This window comes from Ptychodera flava, chromosome 6 (genome assembly GCF_041260155.1).
Source record: "Ptychodera flava strain L36383 chromosome 6, AS_Pfla_20210202, whole genome shotgun sequence".
NCBI lineage: Eukaryota > Metazoa > Hemichordata > Enteropneusta > Ptychoderidae > Ptychodera > Ptychodera flava.
In genome coordinates, this window is record NC_091933.1 from 8,396,116 (window position 1) to 8,414,521 (window position 18,406).

An 18,406-nucleotide genomic window follows, 5' to 3' on the forward strand; every position below is an offset into this window, starting at 1 on the left:
ATTTTAGATCGTGGGCACACCAAGTAAAACTTGCTGCAGCCAAACACATGCATCAGCATTCAATCTGAACTGTGGATTTTCACAATGCTACACACAGGCGGAGGACACCTTTCCGCGTCAGAGCTTGAATGGTGGTGCTGTGTAAGTTGGAGATAGCAAACATTACCAGACAACGCCACCTCTCCAAGGCCAGTGCTGATATTGTCATCTCAGCCATGAAATTGATTCAAAATGCAAAGGTGTTTGAAGAGCACAAGGAATCCCCTACAAAGCGAAGGTAAGTATTTTATATTACTGATCAAAAGAGCAGTACTTGACGTCAGGTTTTAATCTTTCAAGTTGATTTTGATGACTTGTCATGAGTAAAGTCAAATTTGTAACAATGGCAAATGTAGAAATGAAAATCATTTGGTGATGGAAAATGAAGTGTATACAGTGTAGCTCTTACATGTGTCTATACTTCCAAAAAACTTTGCAAACAAGTGCTTCTTTAACAATATTACCATTTAGGGGGAAAAGATTTCGATCACATACGACAGTAAAGTCAACAGTGTAATAGTTTGCTTGTATGCAAATTAAGTCTCATCAATTTTGTACAGCCAATGAAGAAAAAGTACTATGTTGTGTGAATACATGTACATATAAGATGGACAGTTGTCATCTTGTACATGTTCTTGTCAACTATCAGTGCAGTGAAGACCTAAGAAAGTGCAAGACTTTGGAAAGTACAAAGTATTCATCTTATGCTTGAAATCTCTCTCAAAGTCACTGGCTTGAATGCCAAATCTTTTTCAGATAAATCAAATTTTGTCTGTTATAAAAATTCCTATATCTGCCGTCAACCTTTCTAGACCATCTTCCATGCGTGGTGCCCGCACCAGACCGGAGCGTGACGTGGTGGCAATTACCCAACCTAACAAGTCCAGTCAGTACCAGTATCAGAACTTCCAGAGTCGTTCACGCCTAGATGCTAGGCTATGGCTTGACTGCAGACTAGCTTTGGTGAAAGGACTCATGGGAGAGATCAGAGGAATGGGACAAATTGGCGGTGAGTCAAGGGATATGAAATACTTTATGTGTAGGCTGTACCCATTTGTGTGGATGGCAGAACATCCTTTTAAAAAAGAAGAATCTGTCACTCGCTACATATGTATATGTTGTATGCTTTTAATGTGTCAAAACCAGTTGTTGACAGCTGGCAGCATGCAATCTATATCCATTACACTTTGCTGTGTTTACTTAATTGCAATGGATAGATTTCTGTTCACACAGTATCCCACCATACAATATATAGAGCACTTAACGTTGAAGTATTATTTCATTCAACACTTGCTGCTGAAATGGATCACTTCACAGCTGTTGCAAAGACTAGGAATACCTGTGTAACCTTTGCTTTGTGTAAACAGCAAGTTTATATAGGTTAAGCTACCCATACATACCTGATTCAGGTCAATATCTCGGCCATCGTGTCACCATTAAACCTGAAGTAAAAATCTCTCCTCTCAAATCACATGATGTTGTAAGTAAAAATATTTGGGTATCAGTAAAGATACATCACAAATATAAGACGGCTTAATGGAAGTAACATAATATGCAGACTAAAATTATTAATGTCACAAAAATAAGAACTTACGGAAGACGCCAGGAAACTTTGAATTGGAAATATTCAACAAGAGGACACATTTTTAACGGATATCAAAATTACACAGAATGTAATGTCAAACTGTTTCATTCATGTGACTTACATGAAGGATGGCCTTTTCACATTTTGGGAGTACCATTAGGTGTGTGCTTAGGCCCAGTTGTTTCCAATACTGTTGTTTTGTTAGCCTAGGTATTTAGAGAGCTGTGTTTTAAATATGGCTTACGCATATACTGATGAATTTGTTTTGGCTCTTTATAGTAATTTTTTATCGTGTAATCCACCTATAATAATTTTCACTGGAAAGCAAGTTCGTCAATATAATAATTTCTTTTTCAGTTCAAATGATTAAAGGTTTTCTGGCATGCAAGGCACAATAGCCCGCAAATAATTAAAATGTGGTCAGGCCTTACTGCAATCCATGTTGATACAGCTCAGATGTAAATATCACACAAATTCTAGGGTTGGGCTGGGGAAAGCAAACAAAGACTATTATTAATATTCGAATGCATTTTATTGATAACAGTAAAGAGGGATTTAGTGCCAGTCAGAAAGGTGTGAGAGTTTAGTTTGGCAAACCTACAAAGGCAGCAAACAAAATATTTTTTATGAACCAATAAAACAATAAAATCTACCACAAGTTACATCGTTACTGATGACTTGGAGTCTAGATTTCACTAACTATCCGCCATAATAGAGGCAATACATGTACAGGCAGTTTTTGACAGAACAAATTCTAAGTATTTTCACATTCTCCCAGAAGAAAAGAAAAACATTTTTTAAATATGCACAACAAACTTTAAGTGCCTTTTATTTGCTGCAATGTCAAAAAAAAATCAAAATTCAAATTGGCTATTGCCGCTGAAGTAGAAGTGGGGATTCTGAGAAACTATTTAATCATTCTTCCTGGCCTTAACATAAATTTTTAATAAAAATATTTTGTAATCTTAATGAGGATTTTCCATGCAGTGAGACAACTCCTAGATAAAGTTTGTACACGTAGTCAATTCTAATATTGGAAGCCACCATATTTTATGGAGACTTTATTTGATACATCATGTGACAAAACAAACATGGATAAAATATTGGGGGAGAAGTCTGGAACGTGGGCTAACAGTTATAGGCTAACAGTTATAGATAGGTAGCTCACGCACCATTCCTGGGTAAACAACAGACATTTGTTTACCAGCTGTGACTGCCAGCCGGAGATGATATTTGAAAGCTACATGTGAAAGCTTAAGTCGAAGATACCTTGCTTTTTCAAACCTTAAAAATGCACTTTGCATTGAAACACAAATCTAACCTTCATATACTACAGATTTTGAATCATTTGTAACACGTGGAGAAGATAGAAATAGATCCGTGTGGTGTTCATTTCATTATGATAACATAAACTGTTACATTGGATTACAGTGCCGCTAATGTAGAGTCAGTGTTTATAAAACTTTGTACTAGGAAAGAGGATCGTTTATTTCATCATAATTTCTACAATTAACTTTCAACTGCCAACAACACAGTCGGACATTTTATTTCCAATTGATAAAATCAACATTGAACATAAAAAGCAAACCAAAATATGGACATCATAAAGTCAATCAATAAAGCTGAGAAACCTACATCAAACAATAAAGAAAACATGTTGAAATGTGTGCCCATGTGTTGATAGCCTAGACTAGACATCAGAGCTTCCGACTCATTTAATCATTGGTTATAAATAAAACATGATAAAAGACCTGTTCTTGAAGCCAGTCTTTCAAAGATGGATCACTAAAGTGTCTGAAAAACATGGCAGTGGCTCTAGTCTTGGCAAAGACAAAACAGTAACACCTGGAACTCAGGAGGTGTCAGGTACTAACCCTTTATAAATGAACATATAGGTAGTTGACCAATTACACGGGGAAACACCATTGATTTCACACTCAGACCCATTAAAACTGTATTTTACTAGACCATATCACAATCAGTTTATAGCACATGAAAACTCGGATTTTATTTCAATATTTGAAAATAAACTGTTTTACTGTCAGAAATTTACTGTGTTGTCCACTGTGAAATGTGTGAATTGTCTTCCTTTCTACCATGAGTAGAATTTGGTTGCAATAAACGATCCCTCGACTTCCACAAATACCGATAGTGCCACACCACATTCCAATGTTTATGCTATCCTGATGAAATACACATCAGATGACGTTGTTGCCTATCTTCTCGCAATTTTACACTGATTGGAAATCATTCTGCAGTATTTAGAGAAGGTGTATCTATGGTTTTGTGTCCACACAGATCAGTGGAAATTGGGAGCAGACTGCAAGGCAGGTCTCACAAGTGTAATGTTTAAGCTACTTCTTATTCCTAATTTTCCCTTTCATGCCAGACAGTCTGTTTTGAGGGACATACAGTAATGGAAAGAGATACATTGACCAGCTGGCTTTAGATAAAGTGAGAATTAAGTTTTCAATCAGTTTTTAGAAGATCAGAAAGTAAAGAATAACCCTATCAATCAAACTTTAGAATCCAGTTTTAAAATTCTTTTTAAATTATCGGATGAGCTGCCTATACATATGTTGTATCAGGCCTGAGTTCCATTATCAATACAGTAAACTCCTTTGTTTTCCAATAGAAATATTTTGCTCAATGTATGAACAGTGAAAATTTATCTGAAACCCAGTTTTCTCATGTGAAATAACATTAATAAAAAGCACAGGAAGGAATGATGAGAAAATCAGCAAGTTGTTTAGCATGATTCTCACCAAGTCTGTTGTACAGTGGTTTGCTTTGAAGGTGTTACCAACACTGTCAGGTGTAATTATCAGCTGAACAGTAATTCCAGTAGACCACAGAGAAATCAACTCTGCCAAAGTTGAAACATTGTCTTGCAGAAGGTCAGATGTAGTCAAAATAACTTAAATTAGTACACCTGAAGTGATAAGACTTGGACAGTGCTTGGACATATATGGTAGCGTTGTTTAGACTTCGTCTGACCGTCTGCTAGACAATGTTTCAACTTTTGCAGAGTTGATTTTTACTCATACCAATGTGAGGTTATCATATAAGCTGAATTGATTTGCATGTCTGTATATTTGTGGGTATGTGCGGATGTATGTCCGTCATACGTCACACACAAAGGCTCCCATACTGCCAAAGCTACCACTCAGTATTTGGTGTACAGGTAGATGTAGGGGTTGAGATGTGAATTTGTTCAAATGAACACATCAGTGTCAAAAATGTGCAAATGAGGTAAGAAAAAGGGAAATCCTGCAAATGTGCAGGAGTGGTGGCATGTCAATTAAAGACAGGCTAACTCCACTGACTTGACTCATTTCCTGTCATTGTTTATGAACTGTTACATATTAACAGACCTGCTGAAACCATAGACAGAATAGGGGAGGAAGACCATCAGTAGAGGGGAGGAAGACCGTCTATGGTCAAACTAAGAGGGCGCTAGCTGCCTTTCTGCTATGCATGTTGCTAAAGTTGACATCCAGTACCTAAAGTTTCAGACCTTAATTACTTTTGTCATTCTTGTTTTTCTGGTTTAAATATTTCTTGTTGTTTTTCTGGTTGTACTGTGCAGAAATCATTGTCATAACATCAACGTAGAATTTTCCTGCACTGAACAGATAGAAACAACATTTATTGTTGATCTTTGGTACCCATACTGGTATATACCAATTTTGATCAAATGTGAGCGACACCGTATAATTGCGGTATTTTTTTATGATCGACTCATGTTACTGCTTAGCTGTTAAAGGTATGGAAATCGATCCCAGGGCCTAGGAGTGGCACATGTAAAACAGTGTGTATCTTTGCGTCAGAGGCGGAATAAATCTATTTATCCAGGATATCTTAATCCCGACTGCTATGTTTATACGCACATAGAGCCAGTCGACGTTAGGGACACAAAAAACAACACGAGGAACAAACAGGCAGTGGTTTTGAACAAAATCAATGTACCCGGTACTTCACCGATGTCTGTAACTCAGTACATGAAAATATTCGTAGCTTGACGCACTTTGAACATAGCTCGTAACAAGTGACAGCGGAAAGCCCACAGAACTACGTGTACAACTATAACAGCCACTCATGTAGTTGGCGCTCAGTGAAGATTTTTCGATCAACACTTTGACGGATGGTGGACTGACCTTTTCTACCGCAATTGTTATCTCCCTCGTTTCAGCACAAATTTTTCGTATGGACTATTGATGTGGTGTTTACAGTTGTTACGTGGTGGTAAATCCTAGTCGTATTTACGACTGCTGCGTAAACAGTCACTGAATAAATTTTGCACGCATTTACGAGCACTGGATATTACTACCGTTTTTAATCGAAAACCGTCCGTATACGCGTATGACGGTTGTGACAAAAACAACACAAAGAATCTGGCGTACATTGTTACTGCATTACTTTGACCAAAAAATCACCCAAATGCCGAACGGTGATCATACAGAACTCTGCTGCAGGTTTTGATTAAACGACCCTAAACCGACCGGGTCCCAGTCAGCTGTGCCGGGCTCGACGTCTACTCTATCAGCGTCAACTCAAACTTTCACTCCAGAAAACTTTACCCCACAAACTGGGAATGTACTAAATTTACCTTGAAAAAATTTCAAACTGTGTATCGTATTGAAAAAATCTTAATGGGGCCACGGAGCAAATTAAAAAACCAACAAACCACAACAGAAACAGTGGATGATCATTAGTGTGCAAGGTCGCTGTATTATATGTCAGGGTGAAAAATCTAGCTTTGAAATTTCTGGACGGCACAAACGTCGGGGCAGAATTAGACAAGATTACGACCAATGTGTTACCGCCGATGGTACATAACGTACTGTTGATAGCAGGCAGTTCGGTGTCCAGTGAGAACTCGATTCCGAATATATCACGGCTGTTGATTTGAGCTGCCTCCAATCGAAATTTTTAACACAAAGACATGATATCAATAATTTTGCGAGATTATAAGTACCCGCTGTCTTCTCGCCAGATAGCTGCGATCAAGATCATTATGATAGAAGCAATTGACCGCCGAACACCTGCTTGCTGTTCTTATACACAACGTGTAAAAACTTATTATTCCTGCTGAGAAATACGACAGCAAATATTGCAATGTGAATTTCTTACTATCTTCCTCGCAATGGTTTTGCATCTGTGTTTATTTTATCACGGTCACTGGACCATTTCTGACGATTTTTACTAACAAAGAATCAGTTCACACTCATCGTGGGAACACATTGCAAAGACGTTCACAAAATTTTCATCACATTCATCACATTACCGTAATCCCATTTCAAAGACGTAGGAAATGTATAATGATTTGTTTATCTTGAAAAATCCCGAACTGAAGCCTCTAAATACAAAATGATTTTTCTTCTGAACAACTTCTCGACAACTTTACAAACACACTCTGATCATCACATGACGGTTGTAACCGTACATGTGCTGCTGCCAATGGAGAATCAAAAGACTTCAAATCAACAGTCAAAACGTACGGAAGAAATATCAATATCCAAGCAATGTAAAACAGAGTACTTTTGATAAGGCTCAATTTATTGTATATTATAAAAAATCTCCAGACCACTCGGAACAGCGTAAGATTATGATCTCACTCATTCGAATACTACACTCGTACGGTAGGGTAAAAATATGGGAACTCAGATCGTTATATACTGCTTCCGTCAAACGAGTCCGCTTAGCTAAAGACGGCAAAAATGGTAAAAAGACGGTAAAATGACCATAATTATTATTGCTTGTCTCTGTAAATTTTGCCGACTATTCGTTAGTAGTTGTCGAATTTCTTGAGTTTGTCCGAAAACTATTTCAGTGAATGACGTAAGTTTCAAGACACCCGAGTGCGAACGCAATATCGATATTGGGATAGCAAAATCAGTCACAGACAATCGAGGAAGAACATAAGAGTCTATTAATCTGCGATTTAATTCATCCTAGGTTACCATGAAAGTAAAAAAGGTAATGTTGTGCCCTGGTTGGGAAAGAAAAATTGATTAAGTTTTCAAAAAAACGTCAGCTAATACTCGAACAATTAGTAAAAAACTAGCTCAGAAAAACGTATAGAGAAGAAGACATCACCGATCACGGCGATCTTCAGACCTTTTATCATGATTCAGTCTGAACGGTCAACATTTGATGCTATAATCTATGGCAAGTGTCTCTTTTGGTCAAATCCGACAGAGATGAATCAATCACGATTTAGTTTTATCGCCCCGACCCAACAGGAAATAATGAAGCTCATGGGCTCCTGTATACATGTAATCGTGGCATGAACGTATACAATGCCCGTCCACTGCATGAGCCATTGACCGTGCATCGCGAGCAAACAACGGTTTTGGACGTCACGAGAGCATTTTTTTTCGCAGTCTGTGAGCGGTTGAGTGGTTTGGGTAGGCTGCATACATGTAGATCGGAATCGAGTTGATTTCGGCCGAAAAAGGTTAGAAAGTAGTTTTTCGTGCTCCGTCCAAATTGGATCCGCATGTTTCGGTTTTGTCCATGGTAATCAGCAGAGCTGTGGTGGGAGGCCGTGTATAACGCCGGGAATACACGTCATCGTACGCAGGGCTAGGCCACAATATACTTCCAAAAGCGATCTATCGTAAAATATCGTACTGCAGGTCAACACACACATCACCCATTCATAGGCCTACAGGTACACATATCAACGAACAAAAAGGGAGAGGCAATCTGCTTGAAACCATGAAGTAGTCCGTTTGTGTCTGAATTCATTGAGGCACGTGTTCAGTAACCGTTGGTCAAGTTTTTTCGTTCGTTTATTCATTGTTGACATCGTAATCAATCTGATGTACACAAAAAATGTTTGATCGTTTGCACCTTCCGCGTCCCCTCGTGATTGGCAGCTGTTTGAATGCTTTCATCTATTGTTTGTTGGACGCTTCGAACACAGCATCGAAGCAGTTTTGGCATAAAAAATCAACTTAAAATGGAAAAAATGAGAGAATTTCGCCAACAGGGTGATGCCACAAGTATTCACAAAACGTAATATGTTGGAACAGTGCTTTAATTTACACCATGGTTGTTGAAAGATCCTGATTTTCGGGAGCATTCGTTGACGTTGTTACCATGTGCCACTCATGTTGGATTATGAATCCTCAGGGAGATAGGGGGTATTTATAGGCTCCCCTGCTTAGCTGTTAATTGCACCCGACAGTGTTGGCAACACCTCAATTAAAACAATATTGTCTAGTTGCTCTAATGCCAATGCTTCAAAGCAAACCACTGTAATTTGAAGTCGTATTCCAGATATGCTTCAGATATGAGCTGTAATCTTCCTTCATTGTTAACCCTTTTCAACCGAGTGGAATTTTATGAATACTGATTGTTTCATTATAACTCATCACAAGTCAAAGAATAAAACAAATTCAAGTTTAAAATAGTTGCCAGTAAATTATATAATTTTGATACTTCAAAAATAAGTATCTATATTCAGTCTATCAGTGGACGTTGAATGAGTCACATCCTGCGCCAAACTTGCAGATCTGCACTGAGCTGTCACAGATTGGTTTCAGAGCAGTGCCAGTTCACAGCAGCTCAAATGCAGATCTGCACAGAATATTTGGAGCTGTAATATGTCTGCTGCAGATTCAAGTATCTCTGAAAGACAGAATTCAGCTTTGTGCAGCCCTTGGCAGATCGAACAGCAGCCATCATGCAGCTTAACAATCATCTTAGGTAAAAATTTGTTGACACTACACTTGTCACAGCTCAATGGCAGCTCAAAACAGCTCAAAACAGCTCAAAACAGCTCACCGGCAGCCAAAATGAGCAGAGATTGATTACTAGATGGGCTCATAACTTTATGTCTTTCATGTTCAGAAAGTCTAAATGTGACATACGGTTAGGTATTTAAAATGAATTCACTCCATTCTGAAATGAGAATTACGTGCGCCCATTTCTAGTCCCTGCGGACACAGCCGTCCTTCCGTCCGTCCATCCGTCAGCAGCCATTTCTTTGTCATCCCTGATCTGATTTTTTCAAACTGTGTGCAAGGATAAAGTACTGTGGTATATATATGCACATCAATTTATTTTGTGATAGGATCCATAACTAAATTATCCCTGAACCGATTTTGTTCAATGTTGGTACACAGATAAAGTACTATGGCATATATATGCTCATCAATTTATTTTGCGGTATGATCCAATATGGCCGTCGGGTGGCCATTTTGTTGCGATTTTTTCTTGTTTTTGAACCATAACTCAACTATCCATGAACAGATTTCATTCAAACTTGGCACACAGACATTGTAATGTGCATGTGCATCACAATTAATGGTGCGAGCAGGGACTGTGTCATCAGTGATGACTTGCGTGATCTCGGCTCAGATATTCTATCAATCGTGAATACGTGTAAATGGTATACCATGTATCCTGGCAATGTATGTATTCATGGCGCAGGACCTTGTCTTTTAGTTCAGTCTCAGAAATGAATTGCGTGAATTGGGATTTTATGAAGCGCACATCTGTCATACCTACTCAGTTTTATTGCCTGTTTTTATGGCAATAATCCTGACGTCACGTTTCCTTTGAAACTTAAAAAACAGCATCTGGTGTTGCCCACTTGTGCTGTTGTATACGGACAATATGCAGTTCTCTTTTAAAGCTGATTTATGAAACAATGAATTACCTCATCACAGGCTTATTCTACTATATGTAAGTGATGGTTTTTAATACCAAGTGTGCTCTGAGTGCTACATGAGTATATGACTGAGGTTTTAATGCTTTCCTCAGGTATAAACTGGGCAATATAAGATTATGACATGTTAAAAATGTGACTGTTAACAACAACCCTTGTAGAAATCTCTCCTTTCCAAAATGTAGGTTACATGCAACAGCCTGACAGTGGTTGCAAATTCCTGTATCCCAAAGGGCTAACAGAATCCCATGAAGTTCACAACACAGAAATACTTTAAATTGACTTTGACTGATGTAAAATCAAAAACACATGATTTACTGTGAAATCTTCTGATGTTTTAAGGGTTAAATTTTCATGTGATGAGATTTACATACATGTCAAGTATTTAGTAAAGAAAAAGTCATTCAATGTTCTTATCTGTAAAATGTTGCATTAACATGCTAAAATCTCAGACTTTTGAGGTATTTCGCCTTGCGTATAGTGCTTAGAATATGCCCTATCAGAAGTCTGTAAAATACATATACATGTAGCAAGATGATATTGCACAAGCCAATAAAGATTATACACCCCTGATGATGTCATTAAATGAGACGTACAATATGGCCAGATGTCATTCAAGGACGTATGTCATTGCAAGACATTATCAAAACTAACTTTGTAAGGTGATATGATTGCAGAGCATAATGAAATGTGTAAAATACGTATAGAGAGATGATGTGGCACCAGCCAATAAAGATTGTACACCATGTGATGATGTCATTAAATGAGACAATCAAAGTACGACATGGCCAGATGTCATTGAAGGGCGTAATTAAATAAAGCATAGCTAGGAGAAGTCATTGCAAGACATTATGAAAACTACGGTAACTCGGGCATAATGAAATATGACAGGATTCGATGATGTTGTTGCTCGGTGCAATGAGATAGAACAGAAGATGATGTCGTTGGACATGTTATGAAGTGTAATGTAGCTTGATGATGTCATTGCAGGGTGTAATGAAACTTGACATGGTTAAGTGGTCAGCTATAGGGTACATTGGTGGAGGTATATGGTACAATGAAATAGAGCATGACTTTGGGATATCACTGCAGGCACGTGCACATTGAAATGATTGATAAAGTCACAGATGTTTTGCCAATGATATTAATGTTGATTATGCAGGTTGTAGCACCTATCACTCACCTTGTTTTTACATAATATATGAAAACACCTTCAAATTGTTACTGTGTTCGGTGATTTGCTCAGTCACCAAATCATCAGATATACATAGTTACATGTACTTTGATATGTTTGGACACAGGCTCGTATGCATGTGTATGCGATGTTTCGAAAAATTATTTGAAATATCTGAAATATCATCAGAATCACAATTATATCTCATTTTAGTTGTGTTAATACAGCTATTTTTAAAATTTAAATTTTTTAGAACATTCATATTCAATATTCTCAATAAAATTTTGATTACAATATTGAATTTTATCATCAATATTCTCAATGGATGTGAGTCATTATCTGTAGATTTTCATTCATATACATGTAGTACACTCATAAATCCACTTTGTATTAATGAAATCTTGTATATCAAGGCTCTCCGAGCACAGGATGAATAAGCCTAAGTGCTTTAAAATTCATGTTTGTCAAAAACCTATAATACAGGAAGTACATCTGTTCCTATGACATCACCTAATAAATCTTTCCAGTAACCCAGCCCAGGGGATTCAACTTCATATTTGGCACAGCTTGTGGCTAATGGCATCTCTATTAAAATGATTACTGGTATCAAAACTACGTGGTAAGATTAGAGTGATGATGATGATGATGGTGATGAAATTTGATGGTCATGTTTGACAAACAGTGACATATTGATGGAACAGACACCGATATCGACCAGTAACAAGACACTGTTGTTATGCCTCAAAGAGTGTTGTACCGGTAGTTCCCAAGAATGCAATTATACAGCAGATGGTGTGGCCTGCATCATTCATGATCCTTACTGCAGGAGTTTGATGCAGTTCCATCAACACTGTCTAGTGTGGCAGATATTTGTAGAAGTGTCAATTTCCTTTAGGCTGGCAAAGCCAGTTAGAGAGAGTGTTTAGCAAACCAGCATAAACTAATTCAATCAATATTGTTTGGCTTTTCTATATACTGCTGAACAAGCATAGTTTATGTGTGGTGCTGTTGGACTCAGATTGCTCGAGCCATGCCATAAAAGATACTATAAAATGACATTTTAATACCACAGCCTAGGAAGTTAACTTCATTGCAAAGGAGCAATGCTTCCAAATTTTAAAATTCAGGAGCCAAATGCTCCTAAATTTCAAAATTTAGGAGCAAAATGCCCCTAAAGTTCAAAATAAAGGAGCAATTATAAACCTGTTGTGCCTTGGATAATCTTTTACTTCAATAAACAACATTATTGTGAATGTACACAATATACCAGTAGCTTGTATTTGCTGCGTAGATATCTTAATCAAGATTATCTGAATCTGGTTCATTGTTCAAACAAAAGTCAGAAAACTTCAACAGTTCAGTTTCCATGAGTTCACGTCCAGAATTACTACTCATGCATGCACACTACAGATAATCATTCAGATCTCCATGTTCCATATCTGCAGTATCATCAACACAGACAATATTCTGAGGCCACGACTGTTTTACATTTGGCCGCCTTGCCCTCGTCGATTCATTTAACCAAGACTCTGCATAAACAGTGGGGTCAAATTCAGTGACATCAGGACCTTCCAAGCTGATACCTATCAAGTCTCCCACAGTTTCTGGATGTAGACGAGTGCGGGCTTCTGTCTTGATTCGTCTTTGTGCAGAGAACCCTCTTTCACACTGGGCAGTAGAAATGGGTAGTGCTGTCATTATCTCTACCAAATGTAGTATGTTCTGAAAATTTGTGCGGTATGGTTCTTTTGTCAACATCAGACTCCACAATGCCATGTGTGATTTATCCAAAAACTGATTGAAGACTAAGAGCTTTAGTTGTCGCCATTCACCTGCCACATCAACAACAATACAACCATTTCTATCAAGTATTGGACCAAACCATTCCAGAAGGAAAGCCAATTCTTGTTGACCATACACCATTAGACTTTCCACTGTGTCAGGCCATGCATCATGATTGAAAAGCACTGATAAACATGCCACTGCTTTAGCTGCTCCTTGCGCATTTACCGTACCCAACAAATTCTGAAACCTTCGCTTCAGTTCTGCAACAGTTGTATCACACGTTTCGTCGATTGCCTTCTGCAGTTGTGTCTTAACTAGGGCTGGCTTGCCCTTCAACTGCACGTCTTGATAAGTGATTTCTTCCGACTCATCATTTTCGCTGTCACACTCGCGGTCGTCCGTATTCTCTCTCTGTTCAGTGTTCATGCATGTACTGGTGAGAAACTGATCAAGTGCACCATTTTGTACATTCTCTGTTTTCATGGACTCCACGGTCACGATACATGACCTCACTCCATGGATGGCTTGAGGTAGAATAACTTCATTTGCCTGTTAAAGCCGGCTCAGCGATGCTATCTGTCCGAATAAATCCAAAAGGAAATGGCAAAAGGCGGCAAATTTCACTTTTGTCATTTCGCGAACAACTTTACTTGCTCGACCTTTGATGTCAGAATTTCGGGTAGTCGCGGCGAGGTGTTCGGCATGTGCTAATACCGCTGCATACTGGCCGCATGTTGATGGACTGTTTTTGTCCCTCTGCTTTGATGACAGAAATATACGCAGTGCTCTTTCCACGTGCGGAGCCCATCTTGTTCCCGACTCGGACTTCGGAGTGTAAACATCAACTCCCAATTCAGAAGCGAGCGATGCGAGCTCTCTGCGACTCTTTGGAGAGTAGTGATACGTCTTCCAAACCATATTCAGAACATCGTGAACATTTTTTACCATCGATATGCCCTTCTGTACAGCAAGCATGACAAGTTCCAGCCGATGAGGCATACAATGAAAGGACACGATGTAACTTACTTCATCTCGTAGCATTGTGAACACGCTGCAATTTTTACCGAGATTTACCGATGCGCCGTCTGCGCCAAATCCGACAATCTTCGCCCTCCAGTTGTCGTCTATTTTATCGCAGAGGGATTTTGCCGCACTTACCACGCCTGCAGCGTGTGCATGTTCGAGTTCTTTCTGTCCGATGAGATTTACTTTTGGTTTTCCACTTGTTTTGTCAACATGGCGCAAGTAGACTATTTCACACTCCTGCATAGCTCTATCAGTATCGCCATCGATCAGAATGGAAATATAATTAGAATCACGAACACAGTCTGATAATTCCTTTTTCATTTTGTCCGCAATCGTACCGATGATTTCAGCACACTTATGTGTATTGTCATAGGTTGGATTGATATCGACTCCGTTTTTTCTGTGTAGGAGCAATAAAGTGGGAAATACAGAGAACGGCATTTCATGTTTAGCGATCAGATAGGCGATGTTCATTTTGATTTTCATTTCTCGCAGTGTAGCGTCACTCCTACCAGGCTTGTTGCTTCGGAAGGCTTTTGCCAGAGGACTAGCTTCAACAGACTGAGCGAAGTACTTGTCTCTCGCACGAATGTGTTTGAAGGAACTTGCGTGTTCAGTCAAACTCTCTTTTTTCTCGACCAGTTTACCTACTTCACTTCCGTATTCCGACTTCTCTTTTGCCGCTCGACACCATGGACACCACACGCGATAAATATTCCCACAGTGAAGATGTTTACTTTCGTCACTCATATCTACATCAAGCCATTCAAATTGTTCATGCCATCGCACAAGTTTACTGTCTTTCGACTTTCCAATCCGGGCCTGCTTGATTTTGTTCACGATCATTGATGCACCACCGCCATCTTCCTTGCGCCGTTTAGGCGTGGTCACCTCGGTAGAACCCGTACGTGCTTATGTGTCGCCTGGATGATCATCACGTGTTGAACTTGAAACTTCAGCCCGCATCTCAGTCGGTCGAAAAAAGTCTGTAATTTGTTTCTTGCTCATGATGTGTGAGCTTATATCACCGCTGTTTGAAATACTTCAGAATATATTGGGTCGTAGTTTGATGAAAAGTTGTCGTGCTCCCAAGAACATGTACCTATGAGTGAGCCGTACCGTCGCCAACACGTGTGGTTATATGTTCTTTTTTTGTGTTTGAGAGTACCACCTCCACGGCCAAATAAACGAATGCGAAAAAATAGAATTTTAGAGTCGGCAAAACACAGTCGTCCCGGCAATGGCGTAATTAGACACGGTATGTCAATGGACTTGTCCATCAAACAAATTGCCCAATGAAAAGAAAAGAGAAGCGTCCGACGTCGTCACAGACAGATTTGCCGACAAAAATGTATCAGAAAAAATAAAAGGAAAATGTCAATCAAAGTAAAAGAAAATCCAAGGCCAGTCAAGTTTTTGATACATTTGAAGTGAGAGACAGTTGTTCGCTATCAGATTACACGAGCAGCCAAAACAATGCGCTAAATATAGGCCGCGTCTATGGCTCACAGTTTACTCGCTGAATGCTACCATTCTTGTTGTTTCACTCGCTGAATGCGAGCGTATATTTAATTCCACTCGCTAAATGCGAGCGTTTTCATATTTTCACTCGCATTACCCCAAATTTTAGGCGCAAATGCGAGTAATTACTCGCAACTTCCTAGGCTGTACCAGTGGCATTAAGTAACTATCTTACTGTGCCATTCTGGTTTTGTTTGAGTGATAGGTTTATGAATCTAATAATGGTGTTGTTGTTTTCTCCTCTACTTCCTGTCTGCAAATTTCCCATTTTTGATGATGTCATTATTATAATATATGGATACAGTATTTATAACCTCATACATAGATTTCAAGTACCACAGCACAATGCATGAGAAACTTGGTTTTGCCCAAAATTATCGGGTGGGAATAAAGCTCTGGCTCATGATAATGTGTGGATCGCAGCTGTGTAGATGACAGTTGATGTAAACAATGTAATGAAGCTAGAAGGATTGACCAAATATTATTCAGCGTATGTTAGTATTCAGTGGCACAAGCTACTAATTAGTCAGATTATACAAAAACTACATGCAATCTGCTGGTAATAGGTCAGTCCCTAATTACTATTTATTGATGATATTTGAACCATCAGGATGCTGTGATGTTAACAATTCTATCTCTCCATGATGACTTTGGAGGAAAAATGTAGCGTCAGCAACAAAATTATATTCCTGCTGAGTTTTTTCGTTGAATATGGAATAAAGTAAAACACATTCCACTATTTGCATTAAAAAGCGAGAGATGAGTGAATGAAACATAATTATTGAATACACAGAGCCGTATATATGAAAATTCAGATTGATAAATATATATGATTTTGGGAAAAGTTTTAGCAGTGTAAAGTTCATTTTGCATTGCCAATGAGATACATTAGATTCATTGAAGGTTTCTGCCTTATGATTGGACATATTTATTGATCCAAGCGTAGATTTCAAGTTTAACGTACATGTGTTAGAGCTTTAGTTTGGCTTCAAATCATCAGGCGGTAATGAAGCCCCAGCTCAAGACAGTGTGTGGATGATTGCTGAAAAATGACAGTAAAATTGATGTCAAAGATACAGTTAAGCAAAGCATGGGGCAGAGATTATTCAACATATGCTACTTAAATTTTAATACAGACAAATTGCTAATGAGTCAAATGTTAGGGAAATGAAACTACACAGAAATCTGCTGATACCAATTCAATTCTGTTCAGTTTGATTACTTTATTGTCCACAAATACATGTAGAAATTTGCCTTCAGGCTTATCACATACAGATTAAAATAGTACAACTGGCAGTAGCATTCTATAAAAAAGGGACACTGATACACATTGAAATTGTTAAAAACACACAAAATAGTGACATAGATACAAACATTTAAACACTCACAAACAGAAACAACTAAAGACCAGCTGGAAGTTTAAAAGGACAGCTGTTTGTCAACCGGGTGGAGGGACTGTGGTTAATTATTGATGAAAAGACTGATTACAGAAATTCATAAAAGCAATGCAATAACTTTTCTTATGCTAACTGTCTGTGTACATATAGTTTTAATGCATCTAAATGTGAAATCAGTGGTACGTGTTTCCTGTGTAATTGGTCAACTGCCAATCTGTTCACTTGTAAAGGGTTAGTACCTGTTACTGTTTTGTCTCTGCCAAGACTAGAGCCACTGCCATGTTTTCAGATACATTAGTGATCCATCTTTCAAAGACTGGCTTCCAGAATAGTTCTTGTATCATGTTTTACTTACAACCAATGATTGAATGAGGTGAAAGCTCTGATGTCTGGATCATCAAAACATTGACACGTATGTCAACATTTTTTCTTTACTTTAAGCTTAGTCAGAGATTAACATAAATCTACAGGATGTTGGCCAGACTAATTAATTGATAGTAATACTTTTTGAATAATCGTAATTACAAATCATCATGAAAGTTACATGTGGGTTTTCTCCCAAATAAATATCAAGGTTCATACAAATGCACCCTTCTGTATCAGCTTGGACAAGGGTAACATTTCATCATCGGACTATGTGCATCGATGTGAGTGCAAATCAGTGCATTGATATGAATAGGAACATCCAGGGAGTTAGCGGGCCATGTGAACGATGTACTGACCAGTTTCCATAGTTAACCGGTCCGGTGAAGCCCTTAGTAAAATATCCATGCGCGGCGACTGCTATTTTGACTTTGGTGAAAATCTGTTTGATGCTGGTCGATAATGGTAAAATTGTTTGTGAATGCCCTGCAAGTGACGCCATCGGGCAAATTGTCATCCACTCTTGGGCATATAAACCCATGTATTCAGACAATAATATATAGTACTGGTAATTGTTATATGTTCCCTGCCAGGGTCAAGCATATTTTTTCTCTTAAGTTAGAATGCTCTTCAGGGACAGATATTTGGACTCTAAAAGTTTTACAATTCTTTTCTGATATACCTTTGTGCGAGCTCATTTTAAAGCTCTTTTAAGTTTTTTGAAAATTGAAAATTGTCTTTTCTTTTTTTTTGCTGGTTTCACATGAAATTGCAACATCAAGCAACTGTACGATCCCAATGCATACAATATCTTACAAGTGTGTTTTTTAAACACA

The 18,406-nt window shown here is 38.4% G+C and overlaps 1 protein-coding gene across 1 annotated transcript in view; it reads left to right on the forward strand.

Moving 5' to 3' along the window:
• The window catches only part of LOC139134752 (cilia- and flagella-associated protein 54-like), a 41,236-nt gene that overhangs the window by 2,963 nt on the left and 19,867 nt on the right, over positions 1-18,406 (forward strand). Inside the window, exons 5-6 of the mRNA XM_070701777.1 lie at positions 98-277; positions 852-1,048. Coding sequence (XP_070557878.1) covers positions 129-277; positions 852-1,048 — 346 coding nt within the window. The 5' untranslated portion in view covers positions 98-128. The remainder of the gene's footprint in view (positions 1-97; positions 278-851; positions 1,049-18,406) is intronic.